At 29.3% G+C, this 24,419-nt stretch overlaps 1 protein-coding gene across 1 annotated transcript in view; it reads right to left on the minus strand.

The window, feature by feature from the left end:
- Positions 1–24,419, minus strand: part of LOC148233025 (neural cell adhesion molecule 1-like) — a 602,564-nt gene that overhangs the window by 210,735 nt on the left and 367,410 nt on the right. The window contains exon 8 of the mRNA XM_088190284.1: positions 12,224–12,374. Coding sequence (XP_088046410.1) covers positions 12,224–12,374 — 151 coding nt within the window. The remainder of the gene's footprint in view (positions 1–12,223; positions 12,375–24,419) is intronic.

Raw genomic sequence — 24,419 nt, forward strand, 5'->3', positions numbered from 1 at the left:
AATATAATCTTTTATATTATAAAAAATCAAGATCAAGATGAGCATTTTACAGATGATTAAGATTTAAGCAATACTCATGAATAATAAGTTATCTGGATACAGTTTCAACTAGCAACAATAAAACAATATTAATTGTATTATTAATAAATAAATAAAACCTATACGAAAATAATTAAAGTGTGATAGATAGAACTTGCTGACTTTTTATTGTCATGCTCATATATATGTAAATATTTTACAGTGTTTAATTAATCTAGGCTAAGCATGTATTTTCGCTGAATTAAATAACATCATCAAGAATCTCACGGGGATTTCCTAAAATAATATTAACCAAATCCTCCAAAATTTAGAGTACAATTCCCAAATCCCACATTTGTTCCCAGCGCCGTTCTTCAAAACGGTAAAAGTTTATCGCACAAACAGGGCTAGGCAAACACGGATTATAGCAATATATACATAAACGTATACTTACATATCCATGTATGTATATATGTATATAAAATACGTACATATAGCGCGTATTCGAGAAAATCTCTACCCTAAACATCAACATGCGGATTTTATGGTGTTTGATATAATCATCTTTTTCCATAGTAGTTTTTCATGAAACTCGTAAAGTTTCGCTCGCACACAACTCGTAAAGAAACGGCCACTGAGGTACTCTAAGATAAATTTACTTTCGGATAACTATATATGCTCTTTGGTATGAGGGTTTCATATTATCTAAATATATGCAATGTATGATCTTAAGTGTTAACAAGACGACGTATTTCACATGGAAGAAAACAATTTAATTAAAAACTCATGGCTTAAGTGGCTTTGACACTGCGATTTAATTGATAGAACGTGAAACGAATTTATTAAATAAAAAAAACATCATTATTAAAATATAATAATATTCTATACATTCATAGCTTTTCGTTTATAATACATATAACATTAATAGAAAACTTATATATTTTGGTATATGATACATTAACATTATATTATATTATATATAAATAAACTTATATTAAAAATACTTTTTAGCATTATTTCGATAAATAGGAACACCTCTAAATTAAAATAAAAAAATATATTGGCTGCTATATGTCATTATAAATATTTTTATAAAAATACTTGATACAACCGTAATATTTTTATGTTCCGAATCGAAATATATTAGACAGTTTTATGAATTTAATACAATTTTTAATTAAAAAATCTTACACAATATAATCTCCGAATGCGATATGAAAAACTTTTGTGTGTTTTCTTAGAATCTTTTGTGCACTTTGCGAACAAAGGGGTTGGCGCTTCCGGTTTACCTCTTCCCACGTAAATGTGCAAACAAAACGCGAATCATATTCTCATGCAAATTATACGAAAGCAATGACACATCATGATTTATGACAGCCTGCGTCTACCCATTCTCCAAAATCAAAAATACGAAATATTAAATTTTAACTCCATTACACAGATATTGAATTTATTGCTTCGAAGCTAACTGTATAACTGTTATTACATACGTACATAGGCCAAAATATCATCAATTCCGTCGCGTAAAAATATTTGGAATAACATAGAACTCACCCCAGAAATAATTAAACGTATTAAAATTAAAAATAATATGAGAAAGCAATGGCACAAAAATAAATCGCCCCAACTTAAAACTCTAATTAACAAACTAACTGATGAAATTCGCGTTCAAATTCAAAACATCAAAAACGCTTCGTGGTCGCGTAAACTAAAAGCTTTGAAACCGGGAGATAATTCCTCATGGAGAATGACGAAATCGCTTAAAAATAAAAACTCAAATATACCACCTTTAAAAACCGGAAACAACGTAGCTAACACGACTCAGGAGAAGGTCGAGATTTTAGCTGAGACATTTTCTACATCTTATCAACTTACGCAAAATTACATTGACCAAAAAACCCAAAATAAAGTAGACCGGGCAATTAAAGATATTAGTAAAACTCCAATAGATAAAAAATCCATTAACCAAGTCGGCATATCAGAAATTCTTAGTATTGTTAAACGATTATCAAATAGAAAGGCTCCAGGTATAGATAAATTAGAGAATATATCGATTAAAAACCTTCCTTTTGTTTGCTTTAAGTACTTAAATAACATTTTTAATTCATGCTTATCTTTTGGATATTTACCAATAATCTGGAAAACGGCAAAAATTCATCCGATAAAAAAACCTGGCAAAGCAGATAACATACCAATTAACTACCGCCCGATAAGTTTACTTCCCTCATTTAGCAAATTATTTGAAAAAATTATATTATCTCGATTAAAGGAATCTCTTAATAGCAAACTCATTAATGAGCAATTTGGTTTCCGCGAAAATCACTCGACTACGCATCAACTTAATAGATTAACAGAGCACATATCTGCCGATTTTAATATGAAAAAAAGTTCTGGTCTTTTATTATTAGATATGGAAAAGGCTTTTGATACAGTATGGCATGATGGATTAATGTATAAACTTTTAAAATATGAAACTCCCTATTACATTATTCACATGTTACGGTCTTACCTGAAGAATCGAAGCTATGTTGTTTCGCTAAATAATACATTTTCGACACCGCGTAAAATACCAGCTGGTGTTCCTCAAGGAAGTATACTTGGCCCGTTTCTCTTCATTCTATATACTAATGATATTCCAATGTTAAAAAATACTAAACTCTCAATGTACGCTGACGACACTGCAATCCTTACTAGTTCTTATGGTCTTAAACCTATTGCAGTTAAACTTCAAAAATCCCTTGAAAACTTAAAAAAATATTTTATGAAATGGAGAATTAAAATTAATCAAGACAAAACAGAAGCAATAATATTCACTAAACGTAGACAACCCTTGCCTGCACCCATTAAAAGTGAACAAGGGCATAACATTGAATGGAGAGCGAGCGTTAAATATCTGGGTATACACCTGGACTCCAGACTAAAATTCAATAAACATATAACTGAACTCCGGTCGAAAGGGCTCGGCGCCATTGCGGCTCTAAAATCAATATTTAATAGAAAAAGTGCGCTTACAATAAAAAATAAAATTCTAGTCTATAGACAATTAATCAGACCTGTTTTAACTTACGCTTGTTCAGTGTGGAGTAACGCGAGTAATAGTAATTTTAATAAACTTCAAGTAATTCAAAATAAAGCCATAAAAATAATTTATAATACACCGTTTTATACTAACCTTAAAAAACTCCACACCAAACATTTAATTCCTACCATTAAAGAATACTGTTATTATCAAACCGAAAAATACTATAAAAAAATCTCGCGAGACCACGCAAACCCACTAATTTCAAGAATCGGTGATTACGACAAAGCAAAACTTAAATTTAAATACAAACATAAAATGCCTAAGCACATATTGCTTTGATGCAGTTAAGCTCATCACAGTGTCATCAGTTTCAGGTCTACAGGGCTAGGTTTATTTACCTTTGTATGTGTTTTATTTTGTATATTATGTATTTTGTATAATTTGTTTTTCTCATCTGCTTCATTCTTTTCCAAAATTTTTTTTTTTTTTTTTTTTGGATTTTTTTTAAATTTGTAAAAGGTTTTATGTATTTTTCCTTTAATTTAGTATATTCTCGTATAATTTATTATTCTTTTTATGTTATTGTATAACTTAACAATTTGTAAACAATGTAAATGGTTATGAACCAGTATTGTGCATTTAATATATCTGTATGCTATTTTACCTATGTCTATTTAAGAAATAAACTTTTATAAAAATAAAAAAAAAAACATACGTACATATTTTATATCATACATCTAACGTGTGTTATAAATTGAGCTCTTTTGTGAAATGTTAAGATTGAAAGATAATTTATCGAGAAACGAACGTGTTCGAATATGTGGTTTAATAGAAAACTACGTGAAACTAACTGGTTTTACACGTGTGGAGTGTATGAAAATACGTACTTCATTTATGTAAATATAATATATATGTACAAATGTAAACTCAATATATATTTTAGTTTTTAGAATAGGATAATAAACTTCTGTGAATCAGTGTTATTATTTTTACGACCAGAATCTCTTGCACGAGCTATCCAACTTTATAATAAGCTTGCCAAATACAATCACATTTCTGGTGTTAGAAAAAAAATATGTAAGATGGTGCTCATATATTTTAAGTGTGCAGCATAATAGGCTTCTTTTAAATATTTATTTGTATAATTCTTGTTTATATAATGGCCATCACAGTGTATTAGAAAACCTGTCAAAATGATGCTCAGATTTGAACAAGATACATTGCTATAAAGTTGTTATGCCTTGCACATATAAATAAATAAATAAATTTTGTTACCGCTAAGTAAGAAACATGTAGACTAATACAATTAATTATGTTAAATATTTATCACAAACTATAGTTAAACTAATCGTCTAGCGCAAATCACAAATGTTGCGGTGCTAAGCGGATAATTTGAACAATGAGATAAACAAACTAACGAAACTTTGCTCATGTATATTTAATAGATTGTGCGCCATTGCTCCGTTTAAACTATCGTTAATAATCAATTTAAGATATGTTTAATTAATTTAACGGTTACGTTACGCGAGTTGAACCTCTTTCGACAATTAATTTCGAGACGTGAAATGTCCACATGTACGCTTGTTTTTCTTGCACATTTTTTCGTCTTTTTATTGAAATTCCTGGGAATTTCATCCTTGGAGACCCGTCCCGCTTGTAGGGGAAAAACACTCCCCTCGGGGATTGCCTCAGACGCTCTTCTCTAAATTTGTAATTATTTTTTATCGGCGAATGGGTGACCGCAGTCATTGCGGCGATTTTAATAATTATAATTGAGAAAAGCAATAACACTGATTGCATCGTTTAACTAATCTCTATAAATATTTCAATCGGAGAAGTGTGTAATTAAAATTATGTGTGTAAGATACTTGCTTTTAATTTTTTACTTAAAAAAATAGCAAATAATTAAGTTAACATTAACCGATGTTTGGAGTTAACCTATTATTATAATGTATAATTAAGTTAACCTTTAATTAAATTAAAATAAAACTTGTTTATCAAGTGAGTGAACAATGAACTACAAAACAACGAACCGTTTCTTCTGTTTCAACAAATTATGGCAAGTACAATATAAACTACAGAAATATGGCAACATTATATAAGTGTGGTATACGGTCTTTCACCAATACAGTGGCAAAATCTTATGATGCTGGAATATAAGTAGACATCGTATATATTGATTTTTAAAAAGCCTTTGACAAACTTTGTCATGGGTAGTAAAAAAAATTTTTGGTTGCTCAGGTGATCTTACTAGATCATTTCCAATTTATTTTAAAGATCCTAGACAGTTCGTAACTTAGGGCGGTGATTGTTAAAATAATATTTCACACCATTGGGAATTCCTCAGAAGTTCTACCTGTGTCCTCTATTATTTTTTTAATTAATTAATGACATACATATGCACTTGAAATATATGCTTTTACGTAGTATGCTGAGCATTTAAAATGTTTAGATGCACTTAATTTATTGTGATTTAGATTATTTATGAACAGGAATTTTTGGCAATCGTCTGCTTTTTAGTGTCGGAAAGTACTATATTATATTAATTTGTCAACCTCATTTACGATTACTTTTCTAGTATCTCGGTAAAAATGTTTTGCTTAAAGATTTTTTACTAAATATCTCGAAATCACTTTTAACGATCCTATACGAGTTTTGACTTAAAAAAAACTTCAAAGTCAAGTATAACATGTGTGAGAGAGACGATGTCCGTGTATTTATTTACCTTTGGGAATTTTTAAAGCGTATTTACCTAACAACACACTCGAGCAGTTTGTCACCAATGTTTTCCTTTACTTTGGGGGGCTTTTGGCTGAAGCGCGTCGCTCACAAATTAGAGGACGGGGAATAAAAGTTGCGGAAAAATTCCCACTTGCGACCTTAATATTTGCCCAAGGTGTCACGGGCGTTAAAACTTTGACATTTTCAGTCGTGGTACACGTAAACTATTTCGACAGTGACAATCCGCCGCCAGCGGGATTTTTGTTATGTACGTGATTTTAATTTAATGCGTTTTGTTTAATACAAAATGCCGAATAATATTCAGAAAGTAATGGTACAACGTAATTTTAATAAATTTATGGCACAGGACTACTAATGATTGATATTGAACAAGGCTTTGATATGGTATGGCACAATTATCTATTTATATAAGTTAAAGATTGGTAATAAGATGATTTTCTCTGATGAGCATAAACAATAAAATTCGCCTTTTAGAGTAATCTCATAAACATGATTTTTAATTATAACGTCATAAATCGTTTTAGTAAATTTGTAAAATCGTTTATATTTTGAACTTGTCAATCGTTTAACGTTTGTTACATTAAAGCATTTTGACTAATTTTAAACTGAATGTCATTAGCAGTAACAAGTTACCAATGAATTTTAACAGCATTTAACCCTTTCGCAGTTAAGAAATGGAACTGCAAACACAGACAAGAATTGCTTCCATTTTATTTGAAATATAAATTTAAAAAAATTCTGAAATAAAACTGTTCGAGAATCTCTCGTATTATATCGTATTGCCAAACTTCGTTGTGAAGATTTTATAATTCGTTGCGTTTGCTTTGTAGAATATAAAATTCACATGGCATTCGCCTGAGGATATTCAAGGAGAGTAATCTGATCTTTCAGGTGCATTTAATAGTCAAAGTAGACAAAGTCTACGTCTAAAATGACGAGGAAGTGGCCTCGCTATAAAAATGCAATCTCGCCGTTGAAAGCTATCTAAAAAGGTCGTTCGGTGCGATATTCTGGCACGTTTTGCGACCACTTCACGTACCAAAAACGTAGGGCACGCCACGTGCAAGACACACAAACAATGTCGCCAAAGTACAATCCGCTATTCTGGCAATGAAATCGCATAATGAGCCAGTATCTGCGAAAAATTTGCCACTCCTCGAGGATCAATACAGATCAGAGGGCGGCGGCAATATCGAGAGGCGAGAGATTCCGACGACTCTTAGGATTTATGGTGAAATTACGGTTATGGCCAATTGAGCTGTTTTCAATCAGAATTTAGGGACATCTCCGCGGATGCGTCCATAAATTCAGATAGAAGCCGGAGTTTGACGTCTGAGCCACTCGATTCGTATAAATTTGCAGAGTGTAATAAAGTCTGCCTGGAAAGCGTCGTTTGAATAAGTTCTTAGGCTTATTTACACACATACACACGCGCATAAATGCGGTGATCTGCTCCTACAATATCTGGCAGTATGTAGCAAAAGTTACATAGTAAAATATTGGAATTGTATCTACAGATATCAACCTACCATTTATATAATTGTTTTAAAACCTTATTATTTTTTAACGATGCAATCACTATACTATTATCATTGTTAATATATAATAGTTATCCGTTACAGCTACACAACTTACAATATAGCAATATCAATCTCACAATAAGCTTAATATAATATTTATGGATAATAATTTTTTTGTATGGTGGTTAATCATAACAGGATTATTGAGTAATTGGATTATTTTTTAACCACATAGCAACGTTGTGATGAAATTGTATTTTATTTTATTTATTATATGTGGTTTATCGCAATAGGATTATTGGATTATTTTTAAAAACATATTGCGACGATGCGTGAGTTTTTATTATGTGAATAATGCTGCCTTTTATTTACCATTTAGAATGGTTTTATTGTTTTATCCCACTATCAATTTATGTTGATACTTATTACTTAAGTAAAACTATCATACGTAATAAAATAACTAGTTATCGTTGTACAGATACAACTGATTTAGGATTTGCATTTATTAACTTTAAATAATTGCTAAATTACTTGTAATAATATTTCATAGGCTTAAAAAATGTACATTAATGAAATCTATTGCACCAAATTTGTTATTGGGGTAATTATCAATCTTTTCATTATTCAAATAATTTAAAATGTTTGATTGAAAGCTCATTTTCAATATGATTTTTTACTGTTGCATTGAGAATTAGTTTTAATTATCAGATTATTTTTAAAATCGGTTATTAAAAAAGTATTAAAAAAAATAATAAAAGTATATTTTTATAATATTTTTTATTTTATTTATACTTCAATTTAAATGGATTTACTTTGTACTTCATGTTGGTAATTTTGAGGTTTCGTTACTCAAAGGATATTAATTTTATTTTTATTAAGATTAAAAATACTATAAAAATTTAACAATATATTGTGTAATGTTAGTTTTTCATTAAAGTGTATAACAATTTCACAATATGCTTCGGCACGTGTAAAGTACATTTATGTTTATTACGAAATAAAGCACGAAATTTCGACCTCACAACCGCGAAAAAGGAGGAAAAAGCATAGAAAGAAGGGTAGCCGTCTATTCGACGGTTACACCACGTAATTGGGTGTACTTTTGTAAGGGAAATTAGAATTCATCATGCGAGGTATACTTTCTGTGCCCGGGATGGCAAATTTACATTTTTATTATAGTGTCTTAACCCCCGCAGTTACCATTTTCTTCTTCTCTTCTCGTTTTTCCTCTTACGTTACACGTTATTATTATATAATATGATTCTCTTATTATTTTACATTAGTCTATCCGCGTTTCCCTTCCGTCCTTGCTTCCATTATTCACAATTTAACTACTTACATGAAGGGTCTTGGAGCGTTCCTTTGTCCTGAAAGTCACCGGTGAGAGGTAGCCAGAATGCAAGGTAGTAGTTTGCACTTTCGCATTACATAAAGCATGTTGTACATGTTGTATAATGTAAACTTTCACTGGCTTTGTGAAACGTTATCGAGGAAAATTAAGTTCTTTATTTTAATGATGATTAGCTTACCAATACACAGTTTAAAGTGGGTTTAAAGATAGGTCTAAAAGAGTAAATAGAAACATAGTTTGTATCCGTATTAATAGTTTAGCATTTATAACGTACTTTTTAAAAAAATATTCACTGTACACAAATCCTCTATAACAGTCCGTTTATAAAAAATATTTAAAAATTAGTTGTCATAAAGAAATAAAGAAACATAATTAAAATGTTATAGTTCAATTTCCTTTCTACTTAATCAATCCAGTTCATTACTACTATACACAGACTTGTCTTCATCGGTAGCTGTAAGGAATTGGTCTGATTCATTTAAGGTTGAGTACATTTTTTTGGTTGTATATTATTCTTAACTTTATGTTATTAAATTTCGTCTAAGTGTGATTTAAAAATTTAGCACATATGCTTGTTTTTTAAAAAGGACCTTATCTGAGACACTATGCAGTTCGTTTGTATTCTACAAACAGCTACATAAACCCCAAGGAACGGACATGTTAATCTTACCTGAACGTTTGACGTTGGCGAACTATTCGCCCCGAACACGAAATGTGTTGTTTACGGCTCACAAGCAAAATCGTACACACACAGTTGTGTGTAGATATCAGGGTCGGATTTAGAAATTAGAATTTTAAGACACTAAGAGACTAAGGAAAACCTGATCTTTGAGGTTTAATCAGATTTAATTATATAATGATCATTAATTTCGATCTCAAAATCATAAAAAACACTAGATTTCATATGATATTAAAAACCCAGGTTTTTCTTGTATTAACTAACAAATTATATTACTGGTCAATCGTTATAATCAATATTGCTTTTACTTATGAGAGTAACATCAATTAGACGTCTTAACGATTTTATAACAATAAAAAAAATCGCTCCTAAGATTATTTATAAAAATTGAATTATTGTAATAGCTACTTTAATTGGAAGACCACCGGCCAGTGTCAACAATAAGAAGTTGTTTAGTTATACTACACAAATCTATACGGTTAAGTAAAAAAATTCTGATGTAAATATTTTTATATAATTATTGTAGCTAAAAATATAATGAGAATTTTATTTAAATAGTTACTATGCAAAACTTATTTTTATGTATCTTATTTTTAAATATTAGATTGATTTGCATGCGTATTTTTAAATTATATCGTCCCTTATTTTAAATTTACGTAAAAAATATTTAGCAAAAATATAAAAGGCAATTGTGGGTGGCTATAAATTTGCTCTAAGCATGATTCAACATATAAAAGTTCAAACAACCAACCAAATTTAATTTTAGGTTCGAATGAGTACACTTTTGGACAGCATTCATTTTGTATCTGAGTATATGCATCTAATTTTAAGCTTAAGAATCGTAGGTTGCTAACCACTATGATCTAAATACGGCCCTGTAATACACACACGATTTTCACAAATACACTCATACACGTGCTTGAGCATTTCGCTGAAACGGCTCGGTGTCTCGCCCCGTAGCGATTTAGGGGTTGACGTGAAATGTACATAAGCTGCCGACAGTTGAGACACAAAGACCGGCCCGTTTTATTGGAGTGAGTTTAGAAATAGACAAGACAACGAATAGTGGCCCTGTTTTATCGCTGTACTACGCTGAAGGGATTTAATGAGCGGGGGAGTAGGGGTCGAGTTTGACCCCAGCGCGCCTACGAATTACGTTAAGTCCTCGTAAAAATCGTGTCATCCACATAGGAATCCAATAAGATGACGTTCCGTGTCGATGGAATTCCAATGAAATAAAACTAAGGCTCTTCTGCGAGCGGCCGACTCTCGATCTTATCTTGTGCGAATTATAGATAAAACGTTACTTTGCGTCGTGTCTACGGCTTTGCGATTTTTTATGGTGTGTGTACTGTATACGCTCTAGATTTAGTGGCGTTTTATTGATACAATTTATTGCTAGGTGTCGTAAATTTGTTTATTTTTTTATTAACATTCAACACTGCAAATTTTTACGTATTAATAAGAAATTATTTTCCTAGTTATATCAAATATGATTTTTTGTTGAATTTTAGAAATAAACAAGTCATACCATATCCATTTATAATATAATAAATAAACATGCGTAGATGAAATATAAATCACATAATAATAAATGTGGAAATGGTAAACAATCCTGTGTCGGCTGACATGTGTCACACGGACGGTAAAAGTGTCCTAATCGACCGATAAAAAAGCTAGCCTTCGCGATGAGGAGCGACGCTTAATGATAGTTTTTTGTGTCATAAATATTTATTTCTATTATTCTGGTGGATAGTATAACTTCTGGTAAAAAATACACTAAGCGTTTATCTGTCTTTGCTTATTGCTTTACATTGGCGGGTCTTCAGGTGTTTTCTTATCAATAGTTTGTACGTAATTTATTTATCGTTCCCTATGTGATTTCCCAAGTAATTTGAGAAGCCACGGCACTGAATTAAATTTAATTAATTAATAGATGGCTGAACGAAGTTATACTCGATGACTAAAAGATACATATTATAAAAGAGTTGAATAAATAAGTAACATTTGATTGCTTTTGCTGTCAGGAAGAAATGAGTGAAAGTTATTATTTATATTTATTATTTTCCTTTAGTGAATATTTGCTTAGATATTAGTAGTAGAGTTAGAAGAATAGATTTTTTATATACTCTTAAAAAAGTATCGGTAATGATTTTTTTACAATTATTTTGAACAAATAAAGAACTAATTCTCAGACTTGACTCAACAAACTAGAATGAATTTTTAAATATTTGTTAATGGAAAAGAGTCGAAAACTTTTCCTATATTTATTAAAAAATAATGAGATTTTATAGTGAAAACAATTATATGATTAAATGTGATTTAGCATATAAAACAATTCATCGTATCATTGTATCATTGTAGCAAACATGTATACAACTGTTATACTAATACTTTTATTTATTAACAGAACAATACCATTTATTGCATTTTACTGACATAAATATGTTTTTATATATAGTTTGATAATTTCAGCAGGTGCACGAATTCAATTTATTATTGTAGCTGAATTTGTTTAATTAAACTGTTCATTGGTCAGTCACCCATTGAACGTATTCACATATTAATTGTACACGCGAATACTGCATAAAATCTGGGTTACTGTATTTCATTCATTTGTGAACATCATATTATACAATAAAATTTATAAAAATATAATTAATATAAAGGATTTTGTGACAATTCCCTGTTTTGCTTTGTGATGATGGTTAATTATTTATAATAATAAAATTAAATGTAAAATAAAAAGTTGCAAGTGGAATTTTACACAGGGTTGAAAATCACGTGCTTCAAAAGAGATGTCATTCATTATAACGAGCCTCTACACGTTGACGAGCCCAACATGAAAAATGGATATTGGCGTGAAAAATAACACAGATGTTTTGACTTACAGATAACGTTGAGGGTGAATGAGTCATCTAGCGGCGCCGACGGCAGACGAGGGTTGTCAGCCTGACAACGTAGCCGAGTGCCGTCGTCCTCGGGACTGGGGGCAAACGACAGCGAGCTCACTACCATTGTTTCGTTTGCGGTTTCGGTCACCTGAAAAGCAAATAAAATGAAATTGTTTAAAAAAAAGTAACATAATAATAATTACAAATGACGAGGAAAAGCACGTAAACGATCGAAATATATTTGAATGGTAGATTGAAAATTGTGCAAATTTTAATTGTTTAATATAGACTGGGGACGAGTTAAAGCGTCGATGTAAGCTCTGCTCTCTCACTCTTTTATAAGGCGCTATATTGTGCGTTTGACTTATACTAAATTTTTTATTTTAAGATTATTACTAGAAAGAAAACACATCTTACATAAGTCATAAAAAGTATCATAACACCATTTTTTGTACTTCAGAGCTATTTGGGTGATTAAAAAAAAATCGTAACCTATTACAACCGATTGTAAAAATATTTTTTTTACATATTTGGTAGTTCATAAAAGGTCCAAAATTGCATTCTGCATTTTTCGTTATTAATTTATTATATTAATACGACATATGCCGAAAATTAAAAAATGTTTTGCTGCATCTGCATAATCTTTTTTATAAAAGATTATGATTATAGATCAAGGGTATCTAATCCACTTTCGTATTTTTTTTAATACTTATTATCTTTCTATGATTAGTAAGTTACTGTTGCAGCAAATTTTTATTAATCTGAATATTTTAATTTATTTCTATTAAATCGAATGAAGTTTACCTTACACGCCTAGCAAAAAAATAATCTAACCAAATATAACTAAAGAAACCTAACTTAATTTATTTATGAATAATGGCAAATAATCAGTATTTTTTAATTGTTTAAAATAAATAATTTATTATCATACTGAAAACTAGTTATTGCAATATTTTTTTTAATATATATGTATGTAGATTGTATATTATCTAGTTCAAAATTTGATGTAATTATTATAAAGTGTAATAAAAAAACTAATACCAACTTATAATTTTTCAAGCTAATATTCATGACAATTATTCATTAACAATAATTTTTCTTGAAATAAAATATAAAATTTTTGAAAGAAAGTTGTGCTTTATGTGAAAATTATTTAAAAGCAATATTCCAGGAAAAAATATTGAGCAATTACTTTTTTAATATTAAAAATATATAAATAAAAATCTCTTTTATTGCACAAGATCTAAAATTATACATGATTTGAATTACTTCGCATTCAACGAAACTGTTCTAGGAATCTGGTTCTCTTCGCTATTTATGTACATACAGATATATTTAATAAACCGTTTTTTTAGGGTTTTAATTTAATGTTAACTTTTTTTTATTAAGAATAAATTAATTTAATTTAAACGTACATTTAAACTGCGATGAAACATGTTAACATATTTGGCACTATCTTAAATGCTTTGGTTGGATAAACGAGTATAACTAATACAATTAAACGAAGTGAATATAAGTTTTTAATAATTTATTATTAATATTTATTTTTAAATACATTTATAATATCAAATTTAAGGCAGTTGTTAATTTACGTAGTATTAAATTTCTTAGAATGTTTAATTTACTTGAGATGTTCTTAATAAGGTATGTAGGTAAATAAATTAATTAGTAAATAATATCAAAAGACATTAACACACACGTTCACACGTCCTTTCATATCTTTGTGTGTTTAGTATTTTTTCACGCTTGGGTAGAGTCAAGACATGCAAGACATGCGATACAACAATCAAAACGCGTGCCTTAAATTTATAGACGCAAAACACGTCTCACGCGTACGAAAAACATCAGTCACCCTCGACTTGTGTAATGTATTTTTTTGCTGGCTCAAGGTTAAAACGAAATATCCAATCCATCTCCGAATTCAACGTTCCGATTAACACATAAATTTCCCAGAAAACTAGATTATGGATAAACATGACACTTTTCGAGTAATCGGGTAAAAATGGGACAATTTTAAAATTTGTGCAGATGGCGAATATACGTTGTAGCGTAAATGCACCGCAGATTTAATTATAAAATATTCTAAAAAATATTTAATGTTGCGAAAGTTTTATGTCAAAAATAATTTCGAAATTATTTTTAGATTAGTTTTAAATGAAATATTAACTAGCATCTGATATTAAGCTGCAAACCAGCGGTTTTGAACAACTTAATGCAACAATTTTATTTGTGACAAGATTTAAATATTTTTTTAAATACAAGCCCAAGTAAAAAAAAACAAATTATTATGAAACTTGCTTAAGCAAAAGTTTTAATTTATGAATCATATTTTAAGTAAAAAATCATGTTGTGTGTATTGCATGTTAACTATTGCTATAAATCAAATACTTGCGATACTCTAATATACTTACATAAAACTAACATAAGTATAAATTTAAATAATGAGAATAAAAGTTGGAGGTTGACTGAGTGTTAATAAATTCAAATTAGGATCAGAAAAAAACAATATTTATAATGGTTTACTATAAGATGGTTAATATCTAAAACTTAATTTTTTTTTAATAAAAAATCTAATTACATTAAAATTGTACTAAAAAAATTTACTAGGTGGATAAGAAATATGTTAGGCAAAATATATCAGTAGCAATTAATTAGGTTGTGTGTTCTAATAAAAAATAGGATTTTTTCAAGTCTATTAAATATATTTAAACAAGATTATTTTTTTTATTTAATATATTTAAGTTATGTATTTAATAATTAATTTATATAAGGAATAAATAAGAAAAAAATGACCAGCAAGATGATTTTAAATAAAGGTCGTATTATGTAGTCGCTACGCAATAAATATGTACTATATATTTTTTATATAAATATAACAAGTCGGTTTGTTTCACAAAAAGTAAAAATATAAAACCTCTGATTATCTGCTACATTCAATGGGCTCATACATGAATAGTAGAAGCTATGCTATTTTACTTAATAATGAACACTCAATACTCTGTAAAATTACAGCTGGAGTTCCGCAACGACTTTCGACAACGAAAAAAATTAAGTATTATATATAAATAATATATATTTACTTACAAACCAATATTAAGATACATTTTTATATTTTCTTGCTAAGTGTGTAATAACGCCAGTATTTTTAATATATGTCAGGTCATCACACTACAAAAATAATAATAAATATACCTATTTTATAATAATCTTAAAAAATTCATAGCATAAAAAATTAATACAGTCATTTTCATAGCACAAAATAATAAAAAAAATATCACACTAACCAAATAATCTTGTGTATCAGAGACTGCGATAGAAACAAACTGATTTTTAAATATAAGTACAAAATTTATTAAGAATACATAGTTGTACTATTTTTTTATGCTAAAGAATTCATAATGGTTTAATATTTTCAGCTAAATGTACTTAAATTTGCACATTATCCATTTTTTTCTATTATTTCAGTATTGTTTCTTTCATTTAAATTGTGAAAGTTTTTTTTTCTTAAAAATTAAAGCAACAAGTTTTAAATTTATGTTTTTATTTAATATTGTAGCTAATAACAAAATTATAAACATGAAATTGTTTATAATCTATTAGCTTTTATTGTACATAATAGTATGATTGTAAAATAAATATCGTATTAAATTTAACGTTTTATATCAAAACAAAATTATATGAATGGTATGTTTGTCCCTAATAATTAGTTACTCGGCAAGATGTAGTGACAGAGTAATCTAAATAAATTGTAATTCATTATTTAGATACAATGTTTCTTAAAATGATTTTAGTGTATGCGCTTATATTAACACTAGATATTTTTGTATACACCAAGTATTTTTGCATAGAGCTCAAGGGACAAAAGTTTGGATATCACGTTGGGCCAAAAGTTAACAAGAAAACTCGAACGTATCGTGTCAAGTCTGAGAAGATTGTAATGACATCTTCACTACTTTATAGAAAATCTACAGGATATGAACCAATATAAATATTACAAAAAGTAAATTAAAACTAAGCTCAATAAGAAAAAGACAAGTAAGGCTATTAAAGTGCTTAGTTTAACTGTTATGTACTAATATACAATATCCAAACGCAAATTAGATCTTCTTATTTGTCAAAATGTTAGCTTTTCGTCGTTCAATATTTACACAATTTGGGCTTAAACAATACGCATAGAAATAGGGAGTAATAAACCGTTAATTGTCACTGTTAGGTATTTGAAATATTGTTTTTAAACCATTGGCTGCCAAAATATGTATAAAATAAATATATGCTTAGAGTTTCTGTTGAAATTTTTGTTAGAAAAATTTCAAATCAAGATGTATTTTTAACAGCTTGGGTATAGCATGAAATTAAAAAAATTTCTGCAAGTTTAAACTTGCAGAAATAACGAAGTAGTTTCTGTTGTTAAGCTCATCGCCATTGAAGGGGGCAACAGCTTACATTTTGTCTAATCTATCAGCTCACTAGTCTGTATTATCAAAATTTATCGAAGGAGTCGTAAAAGTTGTAATAGACTTTTACTTCGGATTTTGAGTTCTTGCCCCCTGTAACTCAGTTCTCGTATAAGTTGTCTCTTATTCATTATCATCGCCAACGCATGTTTCGATAAACGATAACACAAAGACAATTTTTGAATTGCATATCCAAAATATAATTGTAAAATTGAGCTATTAAGCTAAATAAATTATTAAAATAATAATAACCCAAGCTGTTGAAAGATGCGTCAAACTTATTACAGAGTCTGCAGAAAAAGTGTGCGGACAAGAAAACAGAGTTGGCTACATTAAAACAACTTTGCTATAGAGATCCACAATGCCAAAATTTGATCAAAAGTCTCAATTTAAGACAATGACTAAATCAACATAAATGAACAAACCCTAATTATTGAATGGTTGAGTAGGGTGTGGGTGGAACTCGAATTGTAGCCACCTCCTTGTTGTGAGTTCTGTGTCATTTTATAAAAATGATGTGGAATAGGCGAAAAGCTGAAAATGATGTACTCTTAATAAAATATAATATATAAAATCGTTCACATTAACAAATTATAAAAAAAGATGGCCTTTTATAATTTAAAATACCACAGTGCGTCTGTTTATAAAATTCCATATACCAGGTGCGGGCAGTAAGATAATTTTCCTCTCGATCGCTCGCGTGTTAAGTGCCGAGAGTGAATGAGAGCATGCGGTCAGCATGCCCTTATCTCTCATTTACTCTCATTACTTAGCACGCGAGCGATCGAGAAGGAAAGTATTTCAACGCCCGCCCTTGCATATGCATGTGTATGTTATTGAGAAAGATGATTGTAGTTTATTTTATAACCTCAGAAGTCAACTAAAAGGAATGCCATATTTTTCTTACTAAATGAGATAGAGTATAGTGAATTGATACGGTATACGTATTGTTTTGCATTAGTTTATAGATGGATTGAATATTCCTAAATATAAAAAGGATAATATACACATTATTATGCGACATTATATATATATATATACGTATATCTATGCTGTAGATAAATAACGAGGCTGTACAAGAAATCTCGGTAATACGGCCCCATCAAGAATTCTATTGCTCGAATAGATATAATAAGAATATCCGATCGCTCCTTCTGCGTGCCGAATTTTCGCTCATGTCTGACACCGGGAGGGCGATAACGAAAAGTGATAGCATATTTATGCGTACAAAGAATGAAATAAAACCAGAAGAAAGAGTGGGAGAGATATATATAGAGGAAGGAGACGGGAATATAACGAGAAACTCGACGACGGCCTTGGCGAATTTCCCATTTTCGAGCCGCGGCCCTATATCATCCTCAACGTATCCACGGAAAATTTTTTCGCATTCCTACCGCATTTCTACACCATTCTGAGTCGCATTATAATGCCATTTCGTGTGGCTTTGTGCCAGTGCTGCATGTGTGTGTAATGTATAATATTTAATGTTGAATGTGTTCTTAAGTGAAAAAATAATAAAATACAAAAAAGAGAGAAAATAAATACGAATGGCGTTCAGTAGCGCCTTTTCCCGGGATCCTCGTTTGTTTTAAATTATTATAGATATCCAATAAAATGACTTATGTTCCTGGAATATTGAAAACTATTATTTATTAAAGTTGATTGCTAGATATTGTCTGCTGATGTACTGATTTAAGTGAAGTAAAATATTTCTTTCTAAAACATTGATATTATATTTATTTATTTATTAAAAATGTATAATAGATCTAGAATTAATGATTTGTTAAAAACAGTTTGTTTTTATAACCTTTGTAAAAATATGGTATAAAATAAAATGTATTGAAAACTCTATGATAAAAAAATAAATTCAACAACACTAATCGTCGTTTTAATTTAATTTTGCCCAATTGCAACGACCAATCCGCGTATCGCGCAACAAAAAAATATTGCCGAACAAATCACGATTTGATTTGATTTGTAACGTATTGTACCACGTACTAAAATCATACACACATATGTATACTTACGTATGTATATTACGATAGCCGGCGTGCTAATACGACCGGCGTAAAAGTATAAATTTATGAAAACCGTTTGAGCCGATTAAATTTTAACGCCCGTCGAATTTTGGCGCCCTGTAGGGGCGACGATAAGCGATCGCTACGGTCCGCTATTTTATAATATCATAAAAGTGCGAACTTGAAGCAGAATATTACTGCAAAGCGTAAATAAAAATGGATAAATCCAAAGATGAAACCGTTAACTGGATTAATGGAGCAAATATTTTGTATAACTTGTCGTTTATTTTACAATAGGTAGATTTGTAATTGTGAATATAACTAGAATTTTGGTCTTCAAAGGTTTGCAGAAAAATAAAAATGCCACTAAGGTTTAAATTATTTTTTAAAAATCTCTTGAAAGAAAAAAATATATATTATAAAAAATATAAATTTCTAATAAAACACAGATTTTATTAAAATCATTTAATTAAAAAAACTTCTCAAATATTATTTACACACATACAAATATGATATTACTATAATAGTTAATTTATATTATTTGCCACAGCTTTCAGAAACTCTTTCTTTCATAATTCGCAAATACTCTTACAAGTTTTTTGTAGTCTTCGCAATTTTTAACCATAATAGCTTATTTTAATATTTCCTGTCAATACTTTTTATTTGAATGCTTATTCGAGATCAAATTTCACAATTTAAAAATATCCATAAATACAAGTTTAAAATATAATATCACATATTATATAATTAATATAAAATATAAATGTATTTTCGTCAGAAATATTTAATAGAAGAATTACTTTCTTCGAACTTTAAAATTCTCTCAAACGATAAAAAGCTATAACATTTTTTTTATTATAACTAAAGGTGCAATTTGGTTTTATGTTAAAAAATTATAAATCCCTTTTGAGTAAAATAATTAATTTAAACTAGTAGTAACTTCATATGATGTGCTTTTATCTGTATAATATTTTCGCGTATTATATAGTTTTTTTCGAATATCAATTATACCCACATGTTGCTTTGTAACTCATCATTATTATTATTTTATTACTACATTCAGGTAATTAAAAATCTATTAAATCCATTTATTTTATACAAATACCTATAAATACCAATGTCTGTAATATTATCAGAAAAAAATAATTACAACATGGTTCCACGTTATTAGTTACTTAAATATTGTGTAGAATTATTTTACATTGCATTATAACGAGAGAAATTTAAGGCTTAGAGTTTGCCAAACAATTTGCCAAAGATGTTGCCAAACAATAAATATTAAAAAGATAAAATAAAAATAGTTTGTAGAAGTATAAATTTATAATAAAGGGATGGTAAAAAATAAGGCTATAATAAATATAATTTATCGGCCGGTGACCAACTGGCTAGCAAGAAAACGCCTTAGCCTTATTATATCGCTCTATATTAAATTTCAGTCAATAGTTACGGAAATTAAAATAAAAATCATATGTATTTAATACATTAAACGGCAAACTAAGAAATTATTTACGTTAATTGAGGTTTCATGGTTTTTAATACATATTTAAAACCATGAAACGTCATCATCATCCGTTCAACAAATTGCGGGCCGGTGAATTATACATTAAAAAGATTTACGGGTCAGTTAACTTTTCGGTCGGTGAATTGTGTTATTGTAAAAGCATTGTTAATGACGAAATAGTTCTTTGATAGAAGTATGAGAACTAGTTCGGCAAATTAATGTACTTCCACTCCTACACTAGATTCTTCTCCCAACGAAATAAATAAATGCGGTCCGTTTGTTCAATAATTTGAAATTCAATATTACAACACACACACACACAAAACGATTGATCACAGTTTGATTTGAAATTCAAACAAATCTAGACGCCCGCTGCCGAACCGGTCCAGGGCCGGATCGGGGGCATCAATCATCTGCGAGCGAGTGACGTTGAATATATTCACCAGAAGACTCGGGAGAGGACTCCGATTCGGCGCCGAAAGGTAAGTTTGGGCTGGCGCCGGCTATCCTGGTAAACGTCAATCTATCATATACCTATTGAAATATATGTATGTATATGGGGACGATGATTGATCGATTGTGTGTACGGGGTCGAAACTTTTACTCGGATCATTTGAATGCATTACCTTCTAGCGAAAGAAAAACCGACATTTGCGAGGGTAATTCAATAAGGTTACGTGCAAACTATGCTGAAGGGGAGAATCGAATGATATTGACGTTTATTATATTGTACTACGATCATATTGTAGATTTATTATATTGAAAAGGTCTATGTTTTTCCAGAGGCTAAGACGGATAAGTTAAAATATAAAGTCGAACTAATATTGCATTGTTAAATCAATAGTTACTTTTTTAGATTTAGTACTAGTTCTATTGACTTAACATCTATTGAAATTTTAAAAATGTAGGCGAAAGATTACAACGGAAGATAGCCGCTGCTTTCAAGGGTGATAGTTAACACCACTGAAATGACAACAAATTTTAAGTTGTGTCGAACTGCAAAGGGGTTAACCGCTATGCAGACCTTAAATCGTTCATGCAAAATAGATGTCCAGTCTATTTTTTGCATTGATATATCTCAAAATGTCTTTAACTGCGTTAACCTCTATATGCATTTTTTATGTATTACATACGTATTGTTTTTTTTTTGTTTTTAATATTTCATATTATTTTGAAGAAATTACTTTTAGTGTCTTTAGATATAATTATTATTTATTGAAATAGATTTTTAACATTTTGAATATTATATGCATACTAGCAGAATTGAAAAAAAAATTATTAAATAAAGCCGCCCCCAGATAAATAGTTTATCGGTTTATGCTATACACATGTATTAGAATTTTTACTAAATTCATTAACTAAAAATTGCGGTATTAAGCAGTTTTTTTTGTTTTGCGATTTTAAGAAATATTTTAATATAATCAATCAAGTAATAAAGATTATACAATACGCAAAGGATTTAATTTTTTTGCAATATAATGAAGCCATACATCGTGAACGTATTAAGAAAATAATAATGCGTCGCTTAATATTTGTTATTATATAGATTCTTTTCATATAGAGTTTGCTTCTAAAGAAGAGAAAAAAACTCTTAAAGTTTACGTTTCTTGCTTACACGTTATTTCTGAATTTAAATGTTATGTATCATAAGAGATTATGTAATATTATACATATAAGTTTAATAACGTTTTGGGTCTAATTATATTTTAAAATCATGCTGAATAATGCTAAATAAATCTAGTGTAAACCTCTTCTTTTGCTTGATCAGTCAATAAGAAAATATATATGTCGTAATATAAATATGACAGCTAAAAATAAAACTTTATTTTAAATGGCTTATGTTAATATGAAAATACCAATATAATACACATTTAAGCCTTTTATTATTATTTTATGTGCATTATTATGAATATACTAAAATTAAAAAAAAAATTTTAGGGACGGCTGCAAATTTAATTTGTATAAAAATTGGTTGTAAATTACCGATATACACGGTATTTCATTCAAAACATGTTTATTTATTGATATCATATAAAATGTGTATTTTAGACCCAGGGAACCATTTTCGACGTACCACTATCTTCAATACTTTGCATCTAAAATGATTTATAGATAATTTTAGGTCGCCATCAAAATTTTAAGGACGCTTCCAGTAGTCAAAACGGCACCTTTAAATCTCAGATATTTGACTTTTATTCGACAAATTTGGAAGCGATATGTATTCCCGGTCGGACGATTTGAATAAAAATGCGGTAAATTTTTTCGCCGTATACCCAAAGAGAACTTTCCATCAAAAGTTCCGTAATACGTATCCGTCCGCCTTTTCTATCGGTAAATCGAAACTGTGGTTGTATAAAGAAATTTATTATTTAAAAGCGCTGAACAAAATAGATAACGCGACCTCGTTTCTTTATAATTCTGCACAAAAAATAAAGAAAAGGAACGGAATTATTTATGTTAAGCCCTTGCGCCCACCCGAAAGGACACGTAAAACGATTTTGAATGAGATAGGGAAAAAATGGGATTTGAGCGCGATTATGATTCCGGTTGAAATATTGGCAAAGTATATAACAATGGCGGTTCCCCTCGTTAGATCGGAGACCCTACAAAGGGTTAAGAAACCCTTCAGGGGGCCTCCCCGTTAATGACTTTAAACCTTCATTTCAAAAGGAACACACTTCAACTTTTCTTTGTTTACCCAAAGAAAAAGCACTTTATCCGACTTTAAAATATTTTCTTATAAAAGTCCAATTTCAACATTCATCATCACGTTGACTTGAAAAGAATTAATGAAACAAATGTTGAAAAATTGCGAGGGTTCTCTCTTTCTCGTCGAAGTGAAATAACGTCAGACTGCTTGTTGTGCGAAGAAATAAAATGGGATCAAAAATTAATTAGTGACTTATAATTCTTACACAAAATTGAGATTTAATTTTTTTGCTTATGTTTCGATTTAGAATTAAAATTGTATTCTTATTTATTTTCTTTTGAGATTAAAAAAACATATTTAATTAGTATTTTTTTCTTTAATTATTATTTTATTCATTACCTAACGTTATTTTTTTTGTATTTTGCATAAATTTATTTTTAATCAAGCGGAACTAATTACAAAATAATAATAATAGTAGATAAGTAAACTCGTTGGTAAATATAAAGGACATGAATAACTGACGGATTGTCGAAATAAAATGCGTTCCTCATAACTAAGCCCTGAAAGAATTTTCACAGTCGTCATTTATATGCATAGAGAACTTCCTCTAGCTTTCAGAAGGGATTTTTATGGTAAGCTTTTTCAAAAAAATATTATCATGGAGACCAGAATTATTCTGATGTTGAATGTAGTCGATAATATTACCTAATATGATATTTTCTAACACTAAAGGGCAGACGGTTGACGAGAATCCATCTCCAAAGAAAATCTAAACTCTGTAGTAAAATAATCTGTAACACATCATAACAATTCATCTAAGCAATTTTAAATCATTGGTATACAGAAAAACGTATAATTTATAACTGCCGTAATTATTTTATTATTGATTAATAAGAAAAACATTAATTATAAGTTAGATCTTTGAGAAATATTTTTTGGGTTGAAATATTCTTTAGACAATCAGCCGCCATAGGATACCAACTTACTATAATGACCTAAATAACTCAAAAGTAATAAAGTTAGATCATAAATACAATTGGGTTCTGGCATTAGGTCATAGGTTTTTGAAAAATCAGTATACACAACGTCTATTTGTACTCCCGCATCAAGAGGTTTTGTCGTTAGTAACTATGAAACTGGAGGGATGAAAACTAAGCTATTGGTCCAATAAAAGTTAACAAAAATGATTAAAGGTGTAGCTATGGATAATTATTTTTAATTATCATTATAGTTCTATTTAAAAAATTGTTCAACATGAACAATTTACCCCCTTTTATTTATATTGGTGATTTTTGGAATTTTCATAATCAAGAAATAATAAAGTCTTGAGAATCTGATTTTTGTTTCGCAACTTTACAAAATAAAACCAGAAAGCAAATAAGACCCAAAGTAACGTTCCATCTTTGGTTTCTAAAGCCCATACTTTAAGATCTGAGTGCTTGATTTTCTTGATGATCAATACTGAAGATTAAGTAAAAAAATAAAAAGTGACTGAAAGAAATTCCTCAAAAACTGGAGGAAAACATTGCGCGAAATTCACATAAATATTTTGTAAATCACAAAAATAAGC

The sequence above is a fragment of the Plectrocnemia conspersa genome, unplaced genomic scaffold (genome assembly GCF_051122295.1).
Source record: "Plectrocnemia conspersa isolate PC_06_02 unplaced genomic scaffold, ASM5112229v1 ptg000008l, whole genome shotgun sequence".
Classification (NCBI taxonomy): Eukaryota; Metazoa; Arthropoda; class Insecta; order Trichoptera; family Polycentropodidae; genus Plectrocnemia; species Plectrocnemia conspersa.